This window comes from Monodon monoceros, unplaced genomic scaffold (genome assembly GCF_005190385.1).
Source record: "Monodon monoceros isolate NGI ecotype Baffin Bay Population unplaced genomic scaffold, NGI_Narwhal_1 Super_Scaffold_1, whole genome shotgun sequence".
NCBI lineage: Eukaryota > Metazoa > Chordata > Mammalia > Artiodactyla > Monodontidae > Monodon > Monodon monoceros.
Window position 1 is genome coordinate 79,010,697 of NW_021703765.1, and position 25,450 is coordinate 79,036,146.

The window sequence follows — 25,450 nt, forward strand, 5'->3', positions numbered from 1 at the left end:
GTTTTTTTTTTTTTTTTTTTTTTTTTACGGTACGCGGGCCTCTCACTGTTGTGGCCTCTCCCGTTGTGGAGCACAGGCTCTGGACACGCAGGCTCAGCGGTCATGGCTCACGGGCCCAGCCGCTCTGCGGCATGTGGGATCTTCCCAGACCGGGGCACGAAGCCGTGTCCCCTGCATCGGCAGGCGGACTCTCAACCACTGCGCCACCAGGGAAGCCCCGGATCTGTGAGTTTTTAATACATATTCTAAGATTTACCATTTTGACACTTTTTAAAAGTCATCAGCTTTCTACTGTTTTAATGTAAGATAATATGAACAAAAACCTTCTTTTCTGGTCCCAGGATTTCATCTGGCTTTAAACTCAGGAATCAAGTTAACTGGGCCAGATTTAACTCTCATTTTTACTACCTTTCAGAGATATTTTTGAAAAGTGAATTATATATGACTTCTTCAGAAGTGAAATTTTTTACTCCAAGAATTCTATGTAACTGCTACAGATTTCCATTCTGATAGCCTCTGAGCCTTCATATGTTATTTTTTGATGCCTTCCCCCCTAGTGTGTTTCTATCACCTTGTGGAGACCCCAGACGGAGTCAGCATTTGGAATGACAAATAATCACTGGATCCACCTGTTGTTTTCACCTTTCCCAGATGTTCTGGGTGAGAAGGTGAGAGGGTGATGTGTTACATTAACTATGTGCAAAATGTCTGACACTTCCTACAACAGCATGCATCACATTTATATTCTTATTTTTGGTCTACAGTAGAAAATAGTGTCATCGCCAAAGGCATCCCAAGGAAAGTCACATTTTGTAAGATCTGTTTTTTGTACTTAAATCCATTCTCCTGTTATAGTAATTGCACAGTATTCACTGTTTCATCTCTGTACCGGAGATCTGCTTTCTTGTAACACTGCCTGATTTCATGTAGCATTGGTTATGGACTTGCATTCCTCTCTTTAGAAGGAACCATTTTTAAAACGCTTCCTAATTCTAGCTTGGCAATGTAGATGTCTTAACAGTTTTGATAATAAAAAAAAATAACGTGTAATTCGCGTTTACCGAAGTATTCCTTTTACTTTTTCTCAGAAGATCCCCAAATCAGTTAGCTCATTCACTGACACATTCATTCAACATATACGCACTGAGGCACTTTGACATACAAAGATATGTTTTTAGTCTCTGCCCCCAGTTCCTAACACAGAGCTCCTAAATCCCCTGGAATTTAGAACTGTCTTGTGTTCTAATGAGACCACTCTTGGTGGGCTCCTGGATAACTTCAGGAAGGGAGCTGGTCACCAGAAAGACCAAGCCATGATTAGATGCTTAGAACTTTCAGTCCTACCACCTTATCCTCTAGAGTGGGGAGGGGTTGGAAATTGAGTTAATAATCGATTTTGACTATGTGATAAAGCCTCCATAAAAATCCCTACACTGTGGGGTTAAGAAAGCTTCCATATTGATGAATACATCCACATTTCGGGAGGGTGGTACACCCCCAACTCCACAAGGACAAAAGCTTCTGCACTCAGAACCCTTCTGGCCCTCACTCTATGTAACTCTTCATCTGGCTGTTCATCTGTATCTTTTAACATATCCTTTATAATAAATGGGTAAATGTAAGTGTTTCCCTGAGTTCTATGAGCCACTACAGCAAATTACTGAACCTGAAGAGGGGGTTATAGGAACCCCCAATTTATAACCAGTTGGTCAGAAGTACAGGTGACAACCCTGGACATGACTGGTGTCTGAAGTGGGGGACAATCTTGCAGGACTGAACCCTTAACCTGTGGGGTCTATGCTAACTCCAGGTAATTAATGTCATAATTGAATTGCAAGACACCCAGTTGGTGTCTGGAGAGTTGGAGAATTGGTTGGTGTGGGAAAACCCCACGCACATTTGGTGTCAGAAGTGTTACGAGTAGATTATAGGTAAACAGGAGTTTTCTTTTAGGCACTTACTAGAGATCAATGATAAATAAGGTTGCCACTCTCATGGAGATGTAAGGATATGGACATTAATCAAATAATTCAAACAAATATAAACTTATAACTTATGATGAGTATCATGATGGAGAAGGTAAAAGATGCTCTGAGAGCCTATAATAGGGGAACTTGACCTATTTGGGGAAATCAGAGAAATCTTCCCTGAGGAAGAAGCTCTTCAGCTGAAATTTGACAGATAAGTTCTAGATAACTATGTGAGTTGGGGAGGAAAGAGCATTCTAGGCCAAGACGATAGCATGTGCAAAGGTCCTGGGGCTGACAAAAAGCATAGAAGGTTTTCAGAATTTAAAGGAGACCTGTATGCCTGCTCCATAAATAGTATGGGGAAGTAAGGAATGAGATAAGACTGGACAGGCAGGGGTTGGACTGCATAGAGCCTTGAAGGTCATGGCAAGGAGTCTTGTCTTTATCTTAAGAAAGACCAATGGAGACTCAATGAAGGGTTTTAAGTAGGAGCCTGGTAAGATTATATTTCATTTTTAAAAGATCATTCTGATCGCCAAGAGTGGTGGTAGACATAGTTTTAATTTTCATTTCAGTCTTTCCCTACTCTGTGAAACACATGTCCCAGATTTGCAGCAAAATGGACTGATTCTCTTTTCTCTCCTGCTCCTCCTCTCCCGGCAGTGAGAGCACCGAGTCCTAACCACTGGAACACCAGGGAATTCCCATTATGCCTTGATTTTTAGAATATCTCCTGTCCCAAGTTGGTGGAGATGAGAACACTCGTTGAGCTTTGGGTCAGGGTCAAGAATGTGCCAAATCTAGAGACAAGGGGCAGTCAACAGAGCCCACAGATGCATTCCATCCTGTGGAGTAAGGCCTAAAATCAAGGTCTAATATTACGTGCTGCCTTAACATCTGGTGAAATCAGGAAGGCCTAGTTTGGCTTAACTGCAAGTTTTTCTTCTTGGTCTGATTGAAAACGTCACCTAGTTAAACAACCTTCCTCATCAGATGGACCAGATGCAGTTTCTGCTGATCCCTGCATAGTGGATTTGCGTTCCCCACCAGGCCATGGAATTATCCAAAAGAGCCAACGGCATTCTCCTGTGGGAACCACAGGACACCTCACCCTCCGGATACTACAAAGCAAGCTTGCCTCCCACTGCCTCTGGTTGTTCACTCTGTTCCTAAACGCTACCCCCATGTGACCCTGCAGGGCGTGTGGTGTCCTTCTTCCCTGTGCTGTGAGTATATGTGACCAATGAAGTGCTGTCAATTTCAGCTGTCCAGTGCTGGGTGTCATATGTTCAGCCATCCCCATACCCCTAGGGTGGGAATCCCTCCCTTACCAATGCGGTGAAGAGGAGGTGATTAAGATACCCTTAGGGGCTTCCCTGGTGGCGCAGTGGTTGAGAGTCCACCTGCCGATGCAGGGGACATGGGTTCGTGCCCCGGTCCGGGAAGATCCCACATGCCGTGAAGCAGCTGGGCCCGTGAGCCATGGCCGATGAGCCTGCGCGTCCGGAGCCTGTGCTCCGCAACAGGAGAGGCCACAACAGTGAGAGGCCCGCGTACCGCCAAAAACAAAAAACAAAAATCAACAACAACAACAAGAAAAGATACCCTTAAAGCCAGTTGCCCTAAAAAATTAGAGGCTTGGCTTCTGCGCAGTCACTGTCTGCACAAAGCCCTGTTTCTTAGAGCCCATGGGGAACTGGGACCACTACTCCCATTTATTCAAAGTAACCATTTGAGTGCACTGGGTGTGGTTACACTTTCTGCTACTTGTATGTTTCTCAACCCATACTCTAATCCAATGCAGTCATCATTCCAGGAAACCCTGAGGGTCCGCTGATTGAAATCCTTCTGCTCTCTCTCTTTTAAAAAAAATATTTATTTATTTATTTATTTGGCTGCATCAGGTCTTAGTTGCGACACACAGGATCTTCGTTGTGGCACGTGGGATCTTTAGTTGCAGCATGCGGGATCTTTATTTGCAGCATGTGGGATCTAGTTCCCTGACCAAGGATCAAACCCGGGCCCCCTGCATTGGGAGTGTGGTTTCTTAGCCGCTGGACCACCAGGGGAGTCCCCTCTGCTCTCTTTTGAATAGATGTAGACATCACTATCTTCTTTCACTTTTACTCTGATCTTTCAGTTTCCTCTTTTCCAGTCCCAAGAGGGTTATGAATCATGTTTCCAAAACAGATGATGATCTGTGGAAAGGATTTTGCATTTCTAACTTCCTTAGTTCTTCTGAATGAATTATGAGGGTCATATGTATGTGAGTCTTCAGGAATCAGAGGTGGAGGCCAACACTAGTCATTTTAATCAAATAATTACCATACTTGACAGGCTTGGATAAGAGCCTTAGGCAAGCCTTAGGCAAGGCTGTTGAGTATAGTAGGTTATGAGTTATTTTATTTCCCCAAGGAAACAAGAAGCTCCTCAAAGGCAATGGGCTTGGTTCTGTGTGCCTGCATGCCTATTCCAGCACACTAGTGCAGTGGGGAAGAGCTGGGACACTGGAAACCGACCACCTGGCTTCAAATCCTAGCCCGTCCACTAATTAGCAGAGAGGCCTCAGTTTACCCAATTCTTAGAAAACTTAGTTGTATCTTTGTATCCAAGGGTTGTATTAAATATTAAATGTTCTAAGAGTAAATGTATGTGAAGCACTTAGCACACCGCCTGGCACAGAGTAAGTGGTCAATAAATGTTAGGTATTATTGGACTTCCTTGGTGGTACAGTGGTTAAGGACCCACCTGCCAATGCAGGGGACATGAGTTTGAGCCCTGGTCTGGGAAGATCCCACATGCCGTGGAGCAACTAAGTCTGTGCGCCACAACTACTGAGCCCGTGTGCTGCAACTACTGAAGCCCATGAACCTAGAGCCCATGCTCCGTGACAAGAGAAGCCACTGCAGTGAGAAGTCCGCACACTGCAACAAAAAGTAGCCCCTGCTCGCCACAACTAGAGAAAGCCTGTGCGCAGCAACGAAGCCCAACACAGCCAAAAATAAATTTAAAAAAAAAATGTTAGGTATTATTGTTATTTAAAGTGTTAACCATGTCTAACGATGCTGGCTATTATTGTTATTTGGACAGTGCCCAAGCATCACTCCTAAGCTCTAGGCCCATATATTTAACCATGTGTGGATGAATATTCTACTTAAGTAGTTTAGAGGCAACTCAAATAAGTACAGGGGAGAAATAACCATCTCTGCTTCCTCCACCCCCACCCCCACGGGCTCTTCTGGAACTCCCAAGCTCGGTTAGTAGCACCACCTGCCACCAGCTCAGTTTCCCAAGTCAGAAATCCAAGGGACAGCCTCACCATCTCCCTTCTCTTCCTCCATTCCATCCAATCTCACCAATTCATTCAGCAAACATTTATTGAGCACCCTGGCACTGGGTAGGTGCCAGGATAAACAAATGAACCAGACAGGCTGTCCTGGAGGTTAGGTGAAGTGCAGAAGATGGGCAAGCAATGTGTAAAGGGATGAGTTGAGCACAGCCTGGGATAAAGGGTCTGAAAGAAATAAGCAATGCGCTGTGCTAAAAACAATGGAGTTATTTCTGACAGGGGTCAGGGATGGCCTCGCCAAGGAAGTGACATTTAAACTAGAACTGAATGTCAAGAAGGAACTGACCATGACGAGTTGGAGGGAGGACATTTCAGGCAGAGGGACGGCAAGCACAAAGCACTGAAGTGGGAAAGAAATGAGTGTGTTCCAAGAACTTTCAGATGGCCAGTGTGACTGGGACATTTACAACAAGGTCTCTGGACCTTCTAGTCTAGCCAGGAGGGACACAAGCTTACTTCTTACTGCTTCATAAACGATGTGGTCCCATCTCAGTGAGACAGAAGCTCAAAGAAAGGCAAAATAAAATCCATACAGTCAAGAGTAGTCACAGGGGGCTTTATGAAGCTTGTGACACATGAGCTGGCCCTCCTAGATGAAGAGACTGGAAACATTCAGTGGGATGAGAAAAGGTATTCCCAATAGGACTAGTGGCACCAGCCAAGTCCAGAGAAATGAGTATGGTATGTGCTAAGACTACAAGTAGACTTGACTGGCTCCCCAGATTGGGAAGAAAGTGGATGAAAGTTAAATAGAGGCTGATTTGGGGAAATCTTTTTTTTTTTTTAAGGGCTGAGATGTTTGGACCAATTGCAAAGTTAAGGTGGAGCCATTCTTGGGTTGACAGGAGATGTGAGGAAAGCAGTGACTTAAGAACATCCTTCAGACATCCACGAGGATGTTGGGTGAAGGGGGAAACCCTGGGAAGGGAGATTACTTTTAGAAGTCTGCTGGAATCATATAAGAGTGACTCAAAAAGCAACCTAGACTACGAATTGGGTGGTGGTAATAGAAAGAACAGAATCTGAGTAAGAATTTGAAAAATTCCTTTAAATCCAACACTAGAGTGTCGGTTAAATAAATTATGGTAGATAGCTAGTGGGAAGCAGCCGCATGGCACAGGGATATCGGCTCGGTGCTTTGTGACCGCCTGGAGGGCTGGAATAGGGAGGGTGGGAGGGAGGGAGACGCAAGAGGGAAGAGATATGGGAACATATGTATATGTATAACTGATTCACTTTGTTATAAAGCAGAAACTAACACATCATTGTAAAGCAATTATACCCCAATAAAGATGTTAAAAAAATAAAAATAAATTATGGCACACTCATGTAATAGCACTCCATGCAGCTATTTAAAATGATGCCATAGAAGGATAGCAAGTGACCCTGAAAGGTGTTCAAGGCAGAACACCATCTGCAGGACATTTCTTACTTAAGGGAGATGTGAGTCTTCAATTAGGGTTCACTTTTTTCTTGCAAAGGTATTTATTAAAAGCCTTTAACCCTGAATGCAAGTTTAAGGAGATAAGACTCACCTCAATCCTCACTGAAATATGTCACAGATAATAACAAATCCAGAGATATCAGAAAAGGTCAAATGATGTTTTCCTGAAATCCAGAAATCAAGCTTAAAAACCATCTTTTGTGTTCCCCTCTACCATGATTTGTTTTGGGTCAGTCAGTCAAGAGTTGGCATATATGGACTTCCCTGGTGGTGCAGTGGTTAGGAATCTGCCTGCCAATGCAGGGGACATGGGTTTAAGCCCTGGTCTGGGAAGATCCCACATGTCATGGAGCAACCAAGCCCATGCGCCACAACTACTGAGCCTGTGCTCTAGAGCCCACGAGCCACAACTACTGAGCCCGTGAGCCACAACTACTGAAGCCTGTGTGCCTAGAGCCTGTGCTCTGCAACAAGAAAAGCCACCTCAATGAGAAGCCCGCACACCGCAACGGAGAGTAGCCCCTGCTCGCCGCAACTAGAGAAAGCCCGTGCACAGCAACGAAGACCCAACACAGCCAAAGCTAAATAAATTAATAAAGAAATAAATTTATTTTTTAAAAAAAAGAGTTGGCATATGGCTGGCTCTACCCCTCCTGTAGGTTCAGTCTTGCTCCCGCCATCACCAAATGCTTATGTTGAAGTTCTAACCCCCATTATCCCAGAAAATGACTGTATTTGGAGATGTAGCCTTTAATGAGGTAATTAAGGTAAAATGAGATCATATGGGTAGCTCCTAATCCAATCTGATTGGTGTCCTGATAAGAAGAGGTGATTAGGACACAGGCACAGAGGGAAGATCATGTGAAGATACAGAGAGAAGGTGGCTGTCTATAAGACAAAGAGAGAAGCCTTAGAAGAAACCAACTCTGCTGACACCTTGATCTTGTACGTCAAATTTCTGCTATTTAAGCCACCCAGTCTCTGGTGCTTTATTATGGCAGCTATAACAAATACTTCGATTCTCTCTTTTTAATTGTGACAAATATATTTTAAATACAAAATCTAATGCTTGGGTTCCTCAAGTATTTAAGTTTCTCAAATACTTAAATGCAAAATTACTATATGATCCAGCTATTCCACTCCTAGGTATATACCCAAAAGAATTAAAGGCAAGGACTCAAATACATACTGGTACACAAATGATCATAGCAGTATTATTGACAATAGCCAAAAGGTGGAAACAACCCAAGTGCCCATGAAGAGATGAATGGATAAACAAAATGGGCTATATACATACAATGGAATATTATTTGGCCATAAAAAGGAATGAAGTACTGACACATGCTACAACACGGACGAACCTTGAAAACATTATGCTAAGTGAAGTAAGCCAGACACAAAAGGCCACATACTATATGACTCCGTTGATATGAAATATCCAGAACAGGCAAATCCATAGAGATAGAAAGTAGAATAAAGATCACCAGGGCCTGGGGGGGAGAAGGAAATGAAGAGTTGGTGTTTAACGAGCACAAAGCTGCTGCTGATGAAAACGTTCTGGAAATGGATAATGGCCATGGTTGTACAACACTGTGAATGTGCTTAATGCCACTAAATTGTACACTTAAAAATAGTTAAATTTATGTTATGTATATTTACCACAATTTTTTAAATTAACAAAAACAAAAACTAATGCTTAGGCAACTGTGGGATTTTTATATTTTGTGGAAATTTCCTTATATCATTAAAATATATATACTTCTTTTGCAGTCTAGACTCTCTTAGTCTGAGTCTCAATTGGAGGCTTGGTGATGGCTTGCTGTTCATACTTTTTTGTTTCTTCCAACCACATATAAATGTGTCTTATAAGAAAATATTCCAGTGGAGATCCCCAGCTTGGCCAGCAAGCCAGGAGAACAATATTTGTGAGGATATGCAAAGAAGAAGGGATAAACCAGTGGTTGGTGGATATAAATCTTACCTTTGGCTTTCTTCGGATGGAACTGGAGGCACTGATCTTGCCTGAGGCATTGACTTTACCATCCACCATCAGGGAAGAAATTTCTACCTTTCTGATGGGAATAAATCTGCCTTCAGCAGATAAAGCACTAAAAGACTACGTTCCCAAAGGCACTTGCTGATGCCTGTGTGGAGCCAGGCTCACAGGCAGGGAGGCATCACGTATACACTGTGCCCATTCACGGTTTGAGGACTGCCTGGCGCAGTATCTGGATTCAGCTTTGCTTGCTCAGGGTACATCCACATTAGCTCCCGTGCCTCTGGGAGAGTAGAGTGGCTTCGCCTCCCAGGTGGGTAAGGTGAGAAAACCCACATGCAGCCAGGCAGTACCGATGGGTAATTACTGTGAGTATCTTTGTGATGTGCCACAGAGGCCTTATCAAAAAAGTGCTGGGACAGGTCACCCTGGAAATGGGACAGTGGTGCCCAGGAGAACATAAGGCGGGCTGAAGTGGCTGCCTCATAGAAACAGGTCCAAATGTTGAAGTGAAGCAGAGAGGGATAAAATGAGAGCAGAATATTTGAGGAAAGGAAGAAGTCCCTGTGGGAAACTCATTTTGAATAAACTCTATCTGCAAAACTCTAGATTTACAAAATAAGTAAATAGGATGGGTGAGCATGATTTTTGTTTTTAAGATTCCTTTCAGTAACAATTCAATGAAATTAAATGAAAGTGGAGTCCTCCCTTTTAAGAGCTTATCTGTCAGAGAGACAGCGGGGGATGTCCAAAGCCTGGGCTCTGACTAACGGTGAGACCCTTTTAAACCTCATCTTAGTTTTCTTATTTGCAAAAGGAAAGGACTGGGATAAATATGATCTCTAAGGTACTTTTAATCTCAAAGTGCTTCCCCCATCGTATAAAATGCGATCAGTTTGTACTTGACATCAGGCTTACATAAAGTTCATAGCACATCACCTGGTAAGTGTGGTCAATGAATTTACTGTGTTGGTTAAAATCAAAAGTCCATACGATTGCCTCTGAGGCCCTACTTGATCTGGCCCCTGACTACCTCTAAGGATCTTACCTCACCTCACTCTCCTCCTTGCCCACTATGTTCCAGGTCTTCTTTCTATTCCTGGAACACACCAAGCTCATTCCTACATCAGGGCCTTTGCACTTGCTGTCCACTGTGCCTGGGATCATTTCCCCCCAGATTTTCAGAGAGTTGGCTCTTTCCTGACATTCAGATCTCAGTTCAAAAGTACTTCCTTTGAGAGGGCCTCCCTCAAGCTAATAGATATACAGAGAATTCAACACCCACTAAGAATGCATGTTCTTTTAGGGTGCACATGGAACATTTGCAAAACAGACATGCATGTATCTCCTTCAATATATTCCCAATGAACAATATGATATAGATCAGGTTCTCCAACTGCATTTTAATGAAATTTGAAATTAATTTTGAAAAGATAAGTCTTTAGGGAATTCCCTGGCAGTCCAGTGGTTAGGACTCTGCCCTTTCACTGCTGAGGGCCCCAGTTCAATCCCTGGTGGAGGAACTAAGATCCCACAAGCTGCACGGCATGGCCAAAATAAAAATAAATAAATAAATAAAACTCTTCTAAAAAATAAGGTTTATCTTAAAAAAAAGATAAATTTTAAAAATATTTGGAAACCAAATAAAATATTGCTAAATGACCCTTGGAAATATTTAAAACTGGATGATAGTGAAAACACCACACGACAAAATTGGTGGGACACAGACAGTGAAAGCACTATTTTAAAAGGAAATTTATAGCTTTATATACATTTATCAGGAAACAAGAAAGGTTAAGAAAGACATGAGGCTAAGCATTCAACTCAAATACTAGAAAAGAAGCAGCAGAACCAAATGAAAGAAACAAGAAGGAAATAACTATTAGGACAGAAATCAACAAAATATAAACAACTGAGACGACTAACAAAACTAAAAGCTGATTCTATGCAAAGATTAATAAGATAAAAGTCTTGGACTTCCCTGGCGGTCCAGTGGTTAAGACTCTGCACTTCCACTGCAGGGGGCACAGGTTCGATCCCTGGTGGGGGAACTAAGAAACTAAGATCTCTGCATGCTGCTCGGCGCCTCCAAGAAAGAAAAAAAATTTCCCTCCACGTTTGGACTTCCCTGCTGGCGCAGTGGTTAAGAATCCGCCTGCCAATGCAGGGTACACAGGTTCGATCCTTGGTCCAGGAAGATCCCACATGCCATGGAGCAACTAAGCCCGTTGCCATGGAGCAACTAAGCCCACATGCCATGGAGCAACTAAGCGCCTCAACTACAGAGCCTGTGATCTAGAGCTCGCAAGCCACAACTACTGAGCCCACGTGCCACAACTACTGAAGCCCGGGCGCCTAGAGCCCGTGCTCCGCAATAAGAGAAGCCACCGCAATGAGAAGCCCGTGCACCACAACGAAGAGTAGCCCCCGCTCACCACAACTAGAGAAAGCCCGCGCGCAGCAACGAAGACCCAACGCAACCAAAAATAAATAAATAAATTTTAAAAATCTCTGTACTCTGCAGCCTTTGTCTCTGTGCATTACCAATCACAGCATCAGCCTTTTTCTACCATTGAATAGGAGACCCATCTAGTTACCACAAAAAAAGTCATAAAGAACACTAAATGGGGGAAACACTTCTACTCTGTTAAACATCTTTATTTTTCCACTTATTTTTTTAAGAAAAAAAATCTAAATTCACACAAATAGTCTTGAAGCTTTTACCTTGTTTGGGTGAGAGATTTATTTTCTGTGCTTATAAAAAATATGTTGTGGGGAGGAATAATGATTTACCTAATTAAGTTAGCTTTGTACATCTCCCTCAAGCTCTAGTCCCTTGCCAGGTATTCGAGTATACATAGAAAAACGTACACCAAAACCCTCCCCAAAGAAAATAAATCAAACTGTTCAAAGATTAAAGACTAAGGATAGTAAATTAAATTCTCTGTAGCTTAATCTGAATTAAGAATCTTATGCTTCTCTATGTATCTTCGAGACCTGTCAGCTGTGGCAGTCTCCCTTCCTAGCCATGGAAGAGCATATTCTTGTTTATTGGCAAAGCTGTCACCATTTATTTGGTATGATATTCTGACTTGTACAAGTAACATTCTTTACTTTAAAAACCTAGAGGGTGGGCTTCTCTGGTGGTGCAGTGGTTAAGAATCTGCCTGCCAATGCAGGGGACATGGGTTTGAGCCCTAGTCCGGGAAGATTTCACATGCTTCTGAGCAACTAAGCCCGTGTGCCGCAACTACTGAGCCTTCGCTCTAGTTCCTGTGAGCCACAACTACTGAAGCCCGGGTGCTTAGAGCCTGTGCTCCACAGCAAGAGAAGCCACTGCAATGAGAAGCCCGCACACCGCAATGAAGAGCAGCCCTGCTCGCCACAACTAGAGAAAGCCCGCCCGCAGCAATGAAGACCAAACACAGCCAGGAAAAAAAAAAAAAAAGCCCTGGAGGGTACTGGGTTATTGGGTAAACTTCTAACTACAGTTCCAATGTTTCTAGGAAACTGAACTAATTGTTCCAATGGATGATGGAAAACATAGCAAGATATCAAGAAATCCAAAGCAATATGGGTGAAGTCTTATTTAGCATCCTGCAGTACACTGCCAAACATGATTTTAAATCTCAAGCATGGTATTCAAGTGGAGAATAAATGAGTGTTTCCTTGCTGTAAATAAATAAATAAATAAAAGAATCTTATGCTTATAGTGTTTCTATGAAGTTAGTAATTATATTCGTTTCCTATTGATGCTGTAACAAACTATGACAAATTCAGTGGCTTAAGAAAACACAAATCTATTATTTTACAGTTCTGGAGATCAGAAATCCAAAATGGGTCTAATGGGCCAAAATCAAGGTGTTGGCAGGCTGTGTTCCTTCAGGAGGCCCTGGGGGGGGATCTATTTCTTGCCTTTTCAAAACCTATTAAAAATTGGCTCAAGAAATGAATCACAGACTTAAATATAAAATGTAAAACTATAAACTTTTTAGAAGAAAATAGAGAATATCTTCAGGATCTAGGACTATGCAAAGAATTCATAGACTTGACACTAAAAGTACAATCCATAAAAGAAAAAGAAAAAATAGGGCTTCCCTGGTGGCGCAGTGGTTGAGAGTCCACCTGCCGATGCAGGGGACATGGGTTCGTGCCCCGGTCCGGGAAGATCCCACATGCCGCGGAGCGGCTGGGCCCGTGAGCCATGGCCGCTGAGCCTGCGTGTCCGGAGCCTGTGCTCCGCAACGGGAGAGGCCACAACAGTGAGAGGCCCGCGTACCGCCAAAAAAAAAAAAAAAAAAAATCAGTCCTCTTCAAAATTAAAAATGTTTGCTCTGCAAAAGACCACATTAAGAAGATGAAAAGTCAAGATATGGACTGGAAGAAAATATTTACAAACCACATATTTGATGAAAAATAGGATCTAGAATATATTAAAACCTGTCAAAACTAAATAGTAAAAATCAAATAACCCAATTAGAAAATGAGAATTCACTGCAGAGGATACATAGATGACAAATATGCACACACAAAAATACGCAACATCATTAATCTTTATGGAAATGCAAGTTAAAATCACAAGGAGATACAACTACACATTTATCAAAATGGCTAAAATAAAAAATAGTGACAACACCAAATGCTGATGAGGATGCAAAAAAACTGGATCACACACTTTGTTGGTGGGAATGTAAAATGTTACAGCTACTCTGGAAAATAGTTTGGCAGTTTCTTAAAACACTAAATGTGCAACTACCATATAACCTGGCAACTGCAATCTTGGGGATTTAACTCTGAGAGACGAAAACTTATGTTCACACTAAAAACCTGTGTACAAATATTCATAATAGTTTTATTTTATAATAATAGTTTTATTTGTAATAGCCCCAAACTGGAAACAACCCAGATGTCTTTCAGTTGGTGAGTGGTTAAACAAACTGGTACATCCATTGCATGTAGTTAATAGTGTGTGGTATTAGTGGAGGGGTAGATTAATAGGACAGGATAGCATGTGATACTATGCAGTAAAAAAAAGGGGGAACAAATTATTGATATAGGCAACAATGTAGATGAACCTTTAGGTAGTTATTCTGGATGAAAAAAAGCCAATCCCAATAGGTTCCATACTGTATAATTCCATTTATATAACATTCTTGAAATGACAAAATTTTGGAAATGGAGAACAGGTGAATGATTGCTGGGAATCAGGGGCCAAGGGAGATAGAGAGGGTTGGGTGTGGCTATAAAAGGGCAAGAAGAGGGATCCTTGTGGTGATGGAGCTGTACTCTATCCTGGCTGTACCAATGTTGATATCCTGGGTGTGACAATGTATCATAGTTTTGTAAGATATTACCGTTGGAGGAAACTGGTAATAGAGAATTACTGGTATAGAAAATCTGGTATAGAGAATTTCTCTGTATTATTTCTTACAACTGTGAGTCTACAATTATCTCATATTAAAATATCTAATTAAAAATAATCAAATAAAAAAAAGAAAACACAAATCTATTATTTTACAGTTCTGGAGATCAGAAATCCAAAATGGGTCTAATGGGCCAAAATCAAGGTGTTGGCAGGCTGTGTTCCTTCAGGAGGCACTGGGGGGAATCCATTTCTTGCCTTTTCCAGAAAGCTTCATTGTTTGGCTCATGGCCTCCAATTAGCAATCTCATCACTCTCACCTGTGCTCCTGTTGTCACAGGCCTTTTCTGACTCTGATCTTCAGCCCCTCTTCCATTTTTTAAGAACCCTTGTGATTATACTCACCTGGATAATTCAGGATACTCTTCCCGTCTTAAAATCCTTAACTTAATCACATCTGCAAAGTCCCTTTTGCCATATAACGTTAATACAGTCACAGGTTGCAGGGATTAGAACACTGATATCCTCAGGGGGAATCATTATTCTGCCCCCCCCCCACAGTAATTAAGACACCATCTGGGAAAGTTATCAGATTTGACACTAATGGGACTGTATCTTCAGGTCCTATTTTCCTGAGTCTGTTGGGTAATCCTTCCAAATAATTAGGTATCTAATAGTTTCCAAGTAAATTTGAGAAGATATTACATCATATGCTAATGTCGGGGAACATGATGAAATGTATGGGGGTTCCAATAACTAGCATCTCCACAAGCATGACTTCTCCCATTTCAAGGTGACCCCCACAATCCTCATTATCCCTTAAACTTACATAACATACCAAGCAATGGAACCATAAAAACAGTCCCACATAATATTACACAATGATTTAGTGGACAAAATGATTTCACAGCATTTTAAAGCTACATAGTGAAATATTTAAGAGCAAAGATTCTGGAATCAGACAGACATGGACTCAAATCCTGACTGAAGCAGTTGCATGATCGAAGTCTCAGTTTTACTCCTCAGTGCCCACCTAGGTTCACATGAGACCAAGTGAAAGGAAGTCTATAAAGCTTTTAGCAGCATATTATTAGCTGTTGTTATTAATATCATAAAGGCGATATCATATTTGACACAATAACATCGATCCCCATTTTATATATAAAGAAACATACTCCCGGGCTTCCCTGGTGGTTAAGAATCCGCCTGCCAATGCAGGGGACAGGGGTGCGAGCCCTGGTCCGGGAAGATCCCACATGCTGCGGAGCAACTAAGCCCATGCACCACAACTACTGAAGCCCGCGTGCCTAGAGCCTGTGCTCTGCATCAAGAGAAGCCATCACAATGAGAAGCCCGTGCACCACAACGAAGAGTAGGCCCCACTCACCACAACTAGAGAAAGCCTGTGCGCAGCAACAAAAGACCCAACGCAGCCTAAATAAATAACTAAATAATAAAATAAATTTATATAAAAAACAGAAACATACTCCCCAAAAGTAAATAGCTCATCTAAGGATGCATAACTAGTAAATAATCATATACATCCCAGTGTCTGGCACACACTGTATCCACTCCTGAATACCTTTGTTTTCAGTAATATCAGATACAACCCCTGCAAGTCGACCTCACAACTGCTCCATCACCTCTTGTATTCACAGCTTTTTTCCTATCCATCCTCTATTCTCTGTTGCTTACCAAAGGATGTGGTCTCTGAGGAGTTTATACTACCCTGAAACCAAATGTCAAATGTGCTGAGATTTTAAGACAGTTTCAGAAACAGGTCCAGCTCATCTGCAAGAATATCATACTTCCCATTTTCTCCATTTTGATAAGCTATAATTCCCCCCACCCACTGAATGGGAGGAAACATTTGCAGATCATATATCTGATAAGGAATTTCAGCTGCAATATATAAAGAACACTTACAACTTAAAATAGACAAATAACCCAATTAAGAAATGGGCACTTCCCTGGTGGTGCAGCGGTTGAGAGTCCTCCTGCCGATGCAGGGGACACGGGTTCATGCCCCGGTCCGGGAAGATCCCACATGCCGCGGAGCGGCTGGGCCCGTGAGCCATGGCCGCTGAGCCTGTGCGTCCAGAGCCTGTGCTCCGCAACGGGAGAGGCCACAACGGTGAGAGGCCCACGTACTGCAAAAGAAAAAAAAAAAAAAAAAAGAAATGGGCAAAGGATCTGAACAGACATTTCTCCAAAGTTGTACAAATGGCCTATAAGCACCTGTAAAGCTCAAGATTAATCATTATGAAAATGCAAACTAAACATTTATATATATACACATTTACATATACATATTTGAGTGCAGGCCAATTATATTTCATATTAATTTCTTTCAGGGCTCCTAACGGGATATTAGAAAATATTTCTTTTTAAAGGGACTTTGAGTCTGATAGGTTGAGACCCGCTGATCTAGCAGATATGGTCAACATACGGCCTATTAGATATGGAACATACGGCTATGTTCCACACCAACTTTAGCCTCAAGAACTCCATGGGGAAAGCAACAGTAAAATTATAAAGTGATTTATTCCTCACTTCTGCTACCAGCTTGTTCTTTATTTAGGGAATGTGCTGTTTCTGGAGATATATAATTACACATTTGGAGCACATGCATCTGTCATTATGTTATACAATGACAGATTTTACAATGTCTACGTGCCAGATAAGTGAATCTTACATCTATAAATGCCTGAAAGTTAATTTAAACGTCTTTTTCATTGAAGCATACAGCTTCATCTGACTGGCCTTTTGCATCTCGAGGCCATTGTAATGACCGTGCTATAACAAAACCACGCTCTAATATGCACTGAGGTCAGCCACTGCTGGCCTCGCAACTAAATGGTAACAAACTAATGAGCTTTTTGCAGTTCTTTTGGAGCTTTTTATAGGAACTTATTTCTTTTTATGGACTATTAATCTATTTATTGCTGCTCTTAGCATTGGTGGCCTCAAGCAGTGCCTCCCATCTCTAATTTGCTGCATTCATACAAACATTTGTTTTAACGCCCACATTACCAGTGACAGTACATTTTTCATCTCTTGGAACCTAGCGCTATAGCCAAAGCCTTTTCAATCCCAACTTTCAAAAGCCTTCTAGCTTAAGAAAAAAAAACGAACATTTATTATAAGCTTATGGGGGTACCTTAAGGGCAAAAGTGAACCAAGGAGGCAGAACCAGGAAGTAGAAACTCAGCAGAAACCAAAGAGGCCATTTTCTTAGTATTGTTCACCTCTGCTCCCTTTGCCTGTCCAGTTCTTTTCTTTTGCTTCTGTAAACTCCCCTTCTTGGCTTCTCCATAAACATGAGTCTGCCACAAACCCTAAGGTTACATCAACTCAGTTCTGGTCACTTGCAGAGAACAAAGAGCTGCCTCTCTCCCAGTGCCAATCCCAGAGGAGAGAATCAGATTGGCCCTTTTGGGTTAGGTTTCCCTGTGGTCCGATTGATAAGGTCATCGGACCTTAGGATAAAAATGGCTGCTGGGGCCACCTCTGTGAGGAAGGGCAGTTTTTAGAGGAAGAATGTTGTGATAAACTGGCTTACCACGCATCAAAGGAAACGGACAATCCAGACTGTTGGAACTTTGTCTAAAATAAAAATAATTTCTGTGTGAGGGTCTGAGGTGCTCCCCTATGAAGAAAGAACATGAGGTTTGGCCCCATTATTATGTGGTAGGTACTTTTTATCTGAGGCCCTTGATTGTCTACTCCCTGTTTATTTCTTTCGTTCTTCCTTTCTTTCTTTCTTTTCTTTCTTTCTTTTTTTAATTTGATATAATTCACATACCATAAAAGCCACCTGGGGCTTCCCTGGTGGCGCAGTGGTTGAGAGTCCGCCTGCCGATGCAGGGGACGCGGGTTCGTGCCCCGGTCCGTGAGGATCCCACATGCCGCGGAGCGGCTGGGCCCGTGAGCCATGGCCGCTGGGCCTGCGCGTCCGGAGCCTGTGCTCCACAACGGGAGTGGCCACAACAGTGAGAGCCCGCGTACCGCAAAAAAAAAAAAAAAAAGCCACCTTTTCATTTTTTTAATTTTGTGTTTTTAAAATAATTTTATTTATTTTGGCTCGCCGGGTCTTAGTTGTGGCACACGGGATCTTCGTTGCGGCACGCAGCCTTCTTAGTTGGGCATGCGAACTCTTAGTTGCTGCATGCATATGGGATCTAGTTCCCCGACCAGGGATCAAACCTAGGCCCCCTGAATTGGGAGTGCAGAGTCTTACCCACTGGACCACCAGGGAAGTCCTACAACCTTTTAAAAATGTACAAATCAGTGACTTTTAGTAGATTCACAAGCGTTCTGCAACTATCACCATTATCTGTTTTCCAGACCATTTTCATGATCCCAGATGGGAACCTCATACTCGGTAGCGATCACTCCCCATTATTTCTTTCCCCCAGTCCTAAGCAACCATGGATCAACTCTCTGTCTCTGTGGACTTGCCTATTCTGGGCATTTCATAAAAATAGAATCATACAATATGTAGCCTTTTGTACTTGGCTTCTTTCACTTAGCATAGTTTTCAAGGTTCATACACATTGTAGCATGTGTCAGTGTTTCGTTCCTTTTTATGGCTAAATATTCCATTGTATGGATAGACCACATTTTATTTATCCATTCATCAGTAGATGGACATTTAAATTACTTTCACTTTTGGGGAATAATGCTACTTATGAATAATGCTACTATGAACATTCATGTACAAGTTTTTACGTGAACGTATCTTTTAAGAATTTTTATTTATTTATTTATTTATGGCTGCGTTGGGTCTTTGTTGCTGCGGGCGGGCTTCCTCTAATTGCGTTGAGCGGGGGCTACCCTTCACTGTGCTGCACAGGCTTCTTATTGCAGTGGCTTCTCTTGTTGTGGAGCACGGGCTCTAGGAGCGAGGGCTTCAGTAGTTGTGGCACGTGGGCTCAGTAGTTATGGCTTGCGGGCTCTACAGCACAGGCTCAGTAGTTGTGGCACACGGGCTTAGTTGCTACGCAGCATGTGGGATCTTCCTGGACCAGGGCTTGAACCTGTGTCCCCTGCATTGGCAGGCGAATTCTTAACCACTGTGCCACCAGGGATGCCCCAAAATGTTTTCCTTAAAGCAGCTGCACCATTTTACTTTCCCACCAGCAGTATATGAATACTCCAATTTCTCCAGATTTGCCATCTTTTTGATGGTCAATTGTTTTGATTATACCCATGCTAGTGGGATGCAGTGGTATCTCACTGTGATTTTGATTTGCATTTTCCTAGTGACCAATGATATTCAACATCTTTTCTTATCCTTATTGACCTTTTGTGTATCTGCTTTGTAGAAATGTCTGTTCAAACCTTTTGCCCATTTATCGCTGGGTTGTCATTTTACTGATGAGTTATAAGAGTTAAAGAACTCTTTAAGATTCTAGACCCTTCTCAGATATATGATTTTTCCCATTCTGTGGGTTGTCTTCTTTTTCTCAATAGTGGCCTTTGATGCACAAAAGTTTTAAATTTTGATGAAGTCCAATTTATCTACTTTTTTTCTTTCATCACCTGAACTTCAGGTGTCATAACTAAAAAACCACTGCCTAATTCAAGGTCACAAAGATTTACACTTATGTCTTCATATGACTCATAGTTTTAACTCTTGCATTTAGGTCTTTGATCCATTTTGAGTTAATTCTCATATATGGTAAGACGTAGGGGTCCAACTTCATCATTTGCATGTTGATATCCAGTTGTTCCAGCACCATTTGTTGAAAAGACTATTCTTTCCTTGTTGAGCTGTCTTAACGTCTTTACTAAAAGCCTTGGCGTTTTTTTTTTTTAAGCTAAATTCCCAGAGTTGCTCACTAACTGACTACACTCAGCCAAGCATACAATACGCAACTGAATGTGATTAAGATTATGTGAAGGGCGACTGCGCAGCGTCGGCAGGGAGCGCGGGCTGCGAAGAGGCGGGCCGGGCCGAGCTGGGCGAGGCGGAACGCGGACCGGGGAGGCGGCGGCGGCAACCTGGGCCTCGTGGCTCAGCCGCGCATCGGAGCAGGCCTCCGCGGCGCGCGCCCCTCGCCAAGCCCGCCCCGGGCCGGCGAGCGCTGGTCACCGAGGCCCAGGCCGCCGCCGCGGCGCGTTCTTGAAATCATGAATCCTGTTTATAGCCCGGGTTCTTCTGCGGTTCCCTATGCAAATGCCAAAGAAATTGGATATCCAGCTGGTTTCCCCATGGGTTACGCAGCATCTCCTGCCTATTCCCCCAACACGTACTCTGGAGCGAATCCTACCTTCCAAACAGGTTACACTCCTGGCACACCTTACAAAGTGTCCTGTTCCCCCACCAGCGGGGCGGTGCCACCGTACTCCTCCTCCCCAACCCCTACCAGACCGCTGGACACCCCTTGCGAAGTGCCTACCCCCAGCAGAGCGCGCACGCACAGCAAGGCACGTACTACCCCCAGCCCCTGTATGCAGCCCCGTCACGTCATGCACCACACCACAGTGGTGCAGCCCAACAGCATGCCAGCGACGGTGTCCCCTGCTCCCATCCCTCTGCCTAGAGGCAACGGGGTCACCATGGGCACGGTGGCGGGGACCACTATAGCCATGTCAGCGGCTACCTTGCTGCCTGCCCGCCCACTCCCCAACTCCTGTCGCCCCCCACCCCATCACTGTGCCCACTTATCGGGCCCCAGGAACACCCACCTACAGCTATGTGGCCCCTCAGTGGTGATCACCCTGCAAACGTTTTCGGATGGAGCTGTGCAGTCACATCGTGGAGGTTCCACAGCTGGTGCTGCAGGCCTTGGGCCTCCAACCAGGACTTTGTTCTTAATGCTCTCGATACTTAGCTAAACACTGCTACGGCCGGCCCAGCAGGTCCCAGCGCCCTCAGTCTCCAACTGGCTCTGTGGGTTGGTCTTAAAGCAAATCCTGTTTGGTGGGCTGCCAGGCAATTTTTTAGCTAACTGTAATGAAAAAAAGGGAGTATTAATCTATTCTGAATCATATCTAGCTGAATGCATGTTTAAAAAAAAAACAACACAAAAACAAAGCTTGTTCCATCTACCTGCAGTGACTGACGCAGAACCATCATATGCAAAATCCAAAGGAATGGAAAAGCATTTTACGACTTGTATCATCAATGCACTCTTGTAATGTATGCAAAGTCTTAAAGTTATAAGTGTTAAAGTGAATTTCTTCATAGAGCATCTGAAATCTCTTTGATGATTCTTCAGCCTTTTGGTGTTGATGGGGGTTGCCAATTGGAAACATGGACTTCTACTTTCCACCCATCTGTTCCTTTTGCACGGACTGCACTGGGAGAGAGTTTTAGGGACAGGGAGAGTGTGGGGAGGCCACCGCTGCTTGGGGTGCAGCCAGGTTAATGGCTTTCTCTCCATTTAGGCTTGTGGGGTCAGTGTGATGTGGATGTCCTTAGGGATTACCATGAATCCAGTTAGGGACAAAAGGTGGTTTATGTATCAGCAAAGCAATTTTCTCTGCCATCTAAATTTTCATTACAAATCTCTTACAGATAGAGATGATGCTTTCTATATGTTTAATGGAAAAGTCCTATGTAGAGCGAAATTATTTTCCTGGGATGGAAGATATGTGAAAGAGAACCAGCCACACTTGGAGGAGGTATTGGCCTCTCCTTTATTTAGCTTAGAAAAATCATTCCTTTCCCCCGCCCCCTCGGGGGAAATGTTTGAGTCACCTGAAAACGTATGTAGGCATTGTTGTTCTCCCTCCCACAAGGAAGGGCAAAGACTTCATTCAGCTGTGTGTTATAAAGAAAGTTGTATATTTAAGAACTTTTAAAAGGGAACAAAGCTTTATTGGATACTGATTGTTCCTTGTAGAGAGGCAGGGCTGTGGCTGTGTTTCGGCCCATGCACTCGATGGGGACTTGTCCTCTGAGACCACCTGGAGGGCGCTCGTGGAGATGGCTGTGGGGAGGTGTGAGGAAAGGGGTGGCGCCTGTTGTCTGTGAGCCCCTTTGGCCATATCTTCTTGCGGCTGGGGACACTCAGCACAAAGCACGTGTGGACAGCAAAGGGCCAGGCAGCATCAGAACGTGTTTGCCTGCCAGAACTTATTACAGAAAGGATTTTGTGTTTAAAATCTGAATATTGTACATAAGAAACCAAGAGGATTTTTTGCCTAAATGTGCCCAACTTGTATCGATGGGTGTGTGTGTGGGTCTGTCCTCAGATGAAGTCAGAGGGGGTGGGGGGTGAGGGTTGTTCCCTTTCAGCGGTCTGTCAGCGGTCTGTCACCCCAACGTCATTTCAAGCGCTGTGGGCCTCGGATGGGGAGGGCACCTTACTCTCCTTACGGCTCCGGCAGCTGGTCAGGGCTCCGGCACTGGGGTGGCATTGAGCCCCGGATGGTGAGTGGGATACCTGACCCCTGAGCCTTTGGTAACCTTATTTTTTATAGTGAGTATTCTTCATAATTTTATTTTTCACATCTTATTTTATAAGAAATGTAGGAATATTTTTGCATGGATCATTGTAAACAGAAGATTCATTTCTAATGTCTATAACATAGTGTGTTTACTAATAAGTACTTTAAATTGCTTCAAGAGCACTTAACCTACCTTTGTGTGTATTCGTGTGTGTGTGTGTGTGTGTCAGCCATTTACCCCAGGCACAGTGTCCACTACTTCAACTCTTTGTTGGTAATTCCACCTGTGTAGTGGGCGGTTTGTAATATCGATATGTTCTCCAGGGCCTGAACTGATCCAGTAACAGAGAAGCTGGTTTCCCCAGTTTAGTGTAATAAGTTAGGAGAAAATATGATTTTAGTATATGTTTTTTAAAATTCCCAAACAGAGTGCACATAAACAGATACACACATGCGACTACCTGCAAGGGTTGGAGTCATTTGAATTCAGGAGGAAGTTATGAGAAATTATATAGGCTGTTTCTTCCAGCTTGCCTGAGACTTGGCACACACAGGGTGAATGTGTTCACGAGCACTGAATTAAATGGTGTTTTCAAGAGAAAGAAAAGAGTGGGTTGCGTTTTCTCCCCATTTATATCAGCTTTATAAACACTTTCCCCCCTGTAATTTCTTAAAAAATCTTGTTTCCCTTTTGTGAAGTTGAGTTGGAAGACTTCATCAAATACTTTTGCATTATGGAATACATCTGTGTGGAGATCTTTTCAATTTTGAAACTATCGGGGCATCAGTTATCAAATGTGAAAGGTAGATCTTGTCTAGCAGGTAAGAATCTGGATATAATGAATAGTAACAAAACTATCATATGTTGTAATTTTAGCAGCATTTAGTTCCAGTAAAATTAAGGAATACAGCTTCTGTTATAAAGTTGCATAATTTGATATCCTAAGCACAATAGTAGAACATTCCGAGAAATTTTGCATTTTTTATATGTGACATTCCTAATTTGAGAGTCTTTCAGCTAAATTACAGTTATTTTAGAAGCTGAGACAGGCAAATAAAGGAACTAATTCCTATAAACATAGATATCATCATGGACATTTTTTAAAAATTTTGTTCAACAGCCTTCCCCTAAGGTTTAGAAGGTATGTTTCTCTGCTTAGGGAAACCCTGTTTGGATCTGGGCCAGGTGACTGAACGTTTCACGATGAGTGATGGTCCCATCAGCTTGCTGCCTCTGAGAACTGAGGCCAGCATCAGGGCCAGGGCCATTCGTGGTGATAAGCACAGAAGCGCTTCCAGAATCTTTTGTCTCTTGTGTTTGATCTTTTCTCAACATTCTTGTTGGTTTAGTTATTAGGCCTACCAGTTGTATTATATGACTCTGTTTCTTGAGTGCTATGCAAATGTAGTATTTACAGGAGCTGAGGGTGGTCCTGGGCCCTGGGCTGGACACCTGGTTGGTATTTGGTACTCGCCCTGCCCTTCCCAAGCTGGGCATGCAGTGCCTCACTCCATCTGCTGGCATCGGCACTTCAAACAAGAGGAAATAGATTCTTGGGGCTTGGGATATACTAATCTCTGGTAGTGCTGTCCTGCCAGCAGGTGGAGAAAGGATGGCAGGCACCAGACGCATCAGTATTGGGGCCTGCTTTTTAAGAAGGAAACTCAGAATTCTTCACCTGTCCCTTGTAAACATTTGGAAAGGGTATTACTCCGACCAGTTGGGTCACCTTCTCCCTATCTGGCAGCTAACAGCTGGACGCCCCAGTTCTTGCCAGCCTGGGCATTGCCCAGATGGGACAGGATGCCTGTCTGACATCCTCTCGCTGTGCAAGGGCAGGCTTAAGGGTGTGGGGCTTGAGGTGGGGTACACCTTCTGGTTCTTCTCTTGGTGCTTTCTAAGGATGGGGTGTGTCTCTAGAAAGGAGTGGTTGGCATAGGGGAAGGGTGGACTGTGTGACTCTCCTCTCTAGTACGTTTCAAATGATGGTGTGTTTTTTTCTCCTGAGCTGTTTATTGCTCAACCTGAGTTTTCTGAAAGGAGCCTGCAGAGGACACGCTGCAGAGGAGGGTCTGATCTTTTCAGATAGAAAGTTGCAGAGTTGATCTTACATGTTTCAGAGGATTTGCCTCTTTTCCCACCCTATTCACTTGAAGAACAGAAAACCTCTGGAGTAATCTTATTTGAATCCGCAGGACCAATGTCAAGACACTTGGGACAGGGAGACCAAGGAGAGGCTGGCATCTCTGTGCAGGGAGCCTGCAGTGAGCTTCAGGGGATGCTGTGCTCCCAGGATTGGTGTGCTGGAGATGACAAGTGTCTTACCTTGGTCTCCTGAGCCCTATTGGAGTCTCCTATAGGTCCTCGTGGAGACCAGTAGTCAGTAGAATAATTGGGCTGGACCTGAGGCCAGCTCTCATGTGTTCCTGGTGCGGTTACTGTGATGGCCACTCAAGAGAGACCCCAGGGAGCCACTGTTACTGACTAGGAAATGGTTCTTTTTTTTTTTTTTAATGATTTTTGAATACCGCTTTTTTTTTTTTTTAGACCATTCTCATAGTACTTTTTTAAAACTTAAGCCAGCATTGTCTTCCAGTGTTAAAGGCACCCCTCACCTCTGCACTGAACTCCAGGTGTCAATCAATACAAAGGAACATCCATCCTGAGCCAATTACATTATGTGTAAATTCATACTATTTTTTTTATGCAATCTGATGAGTAGATAAGCTCAGACTTAAAATGCTGAAAAGCACGTTTATTTTAACAAGAATTGTTATGTATTAATACTGCAATTTTCAATAAAGATTGACTTGTGTTGCAAAAAAAAGAAAAGATTATGTGAAAAGCCCCAGCTATAATCAGCAGTCACTTTTACTTTATAAACTAAGATTACTCCAGCTAGGGCACTGGATATATTCACCATCTTAA

At 43.2% G+C, this 25,450-nt stretch overlaps 1 protein-coding gene, 1 non-coding gene and 1 pseudogene across 2 annotated transcripts in view; all 3 read left to right on the forward strand.

Annotated features, from left to right (window-relative positions):
• P2RX7 (purinergic receptor P2X 7) overlaps positions 1 to 2,016 on the forward strand; it is a 49,609-nt gene extending 47,593 nt beyond the window's left edge. Inside the window, exon 13 of the mRNA XM_029223823.1 lies at positions 558 to 2,016. Coding sequence (XP_029079656.1) covers positions 558 to 680 — 123 coding nt within the window. The 3' untranslated portion in view covers positions 681 to 2,016. The remainder of the gene's footprint in view (positions 1 to 557) is intronic.
• Positions 2,017 to 11,737: 9,721 nt separating this feature from the next.
• On the forward strand, positions 11,738 to 11,868 carry LOC114902494. Its single transcript, XR_003795513.1, has one exon. It is a non-coding gene; the product is annotated as a small nucleolar RNA SNORA24 (small nucleolar RNA).
• Positions 11,869 to 20,256: 8,388 nt separating this feature from the next.
• LOC114891895 lies at positions 20,257 to 20,842 on the forward strand (annotated as a pseudogene).
• The last annotated feature ends 4,608 nt before the right edge of the window (positions 20,843 to 25,450 follow it).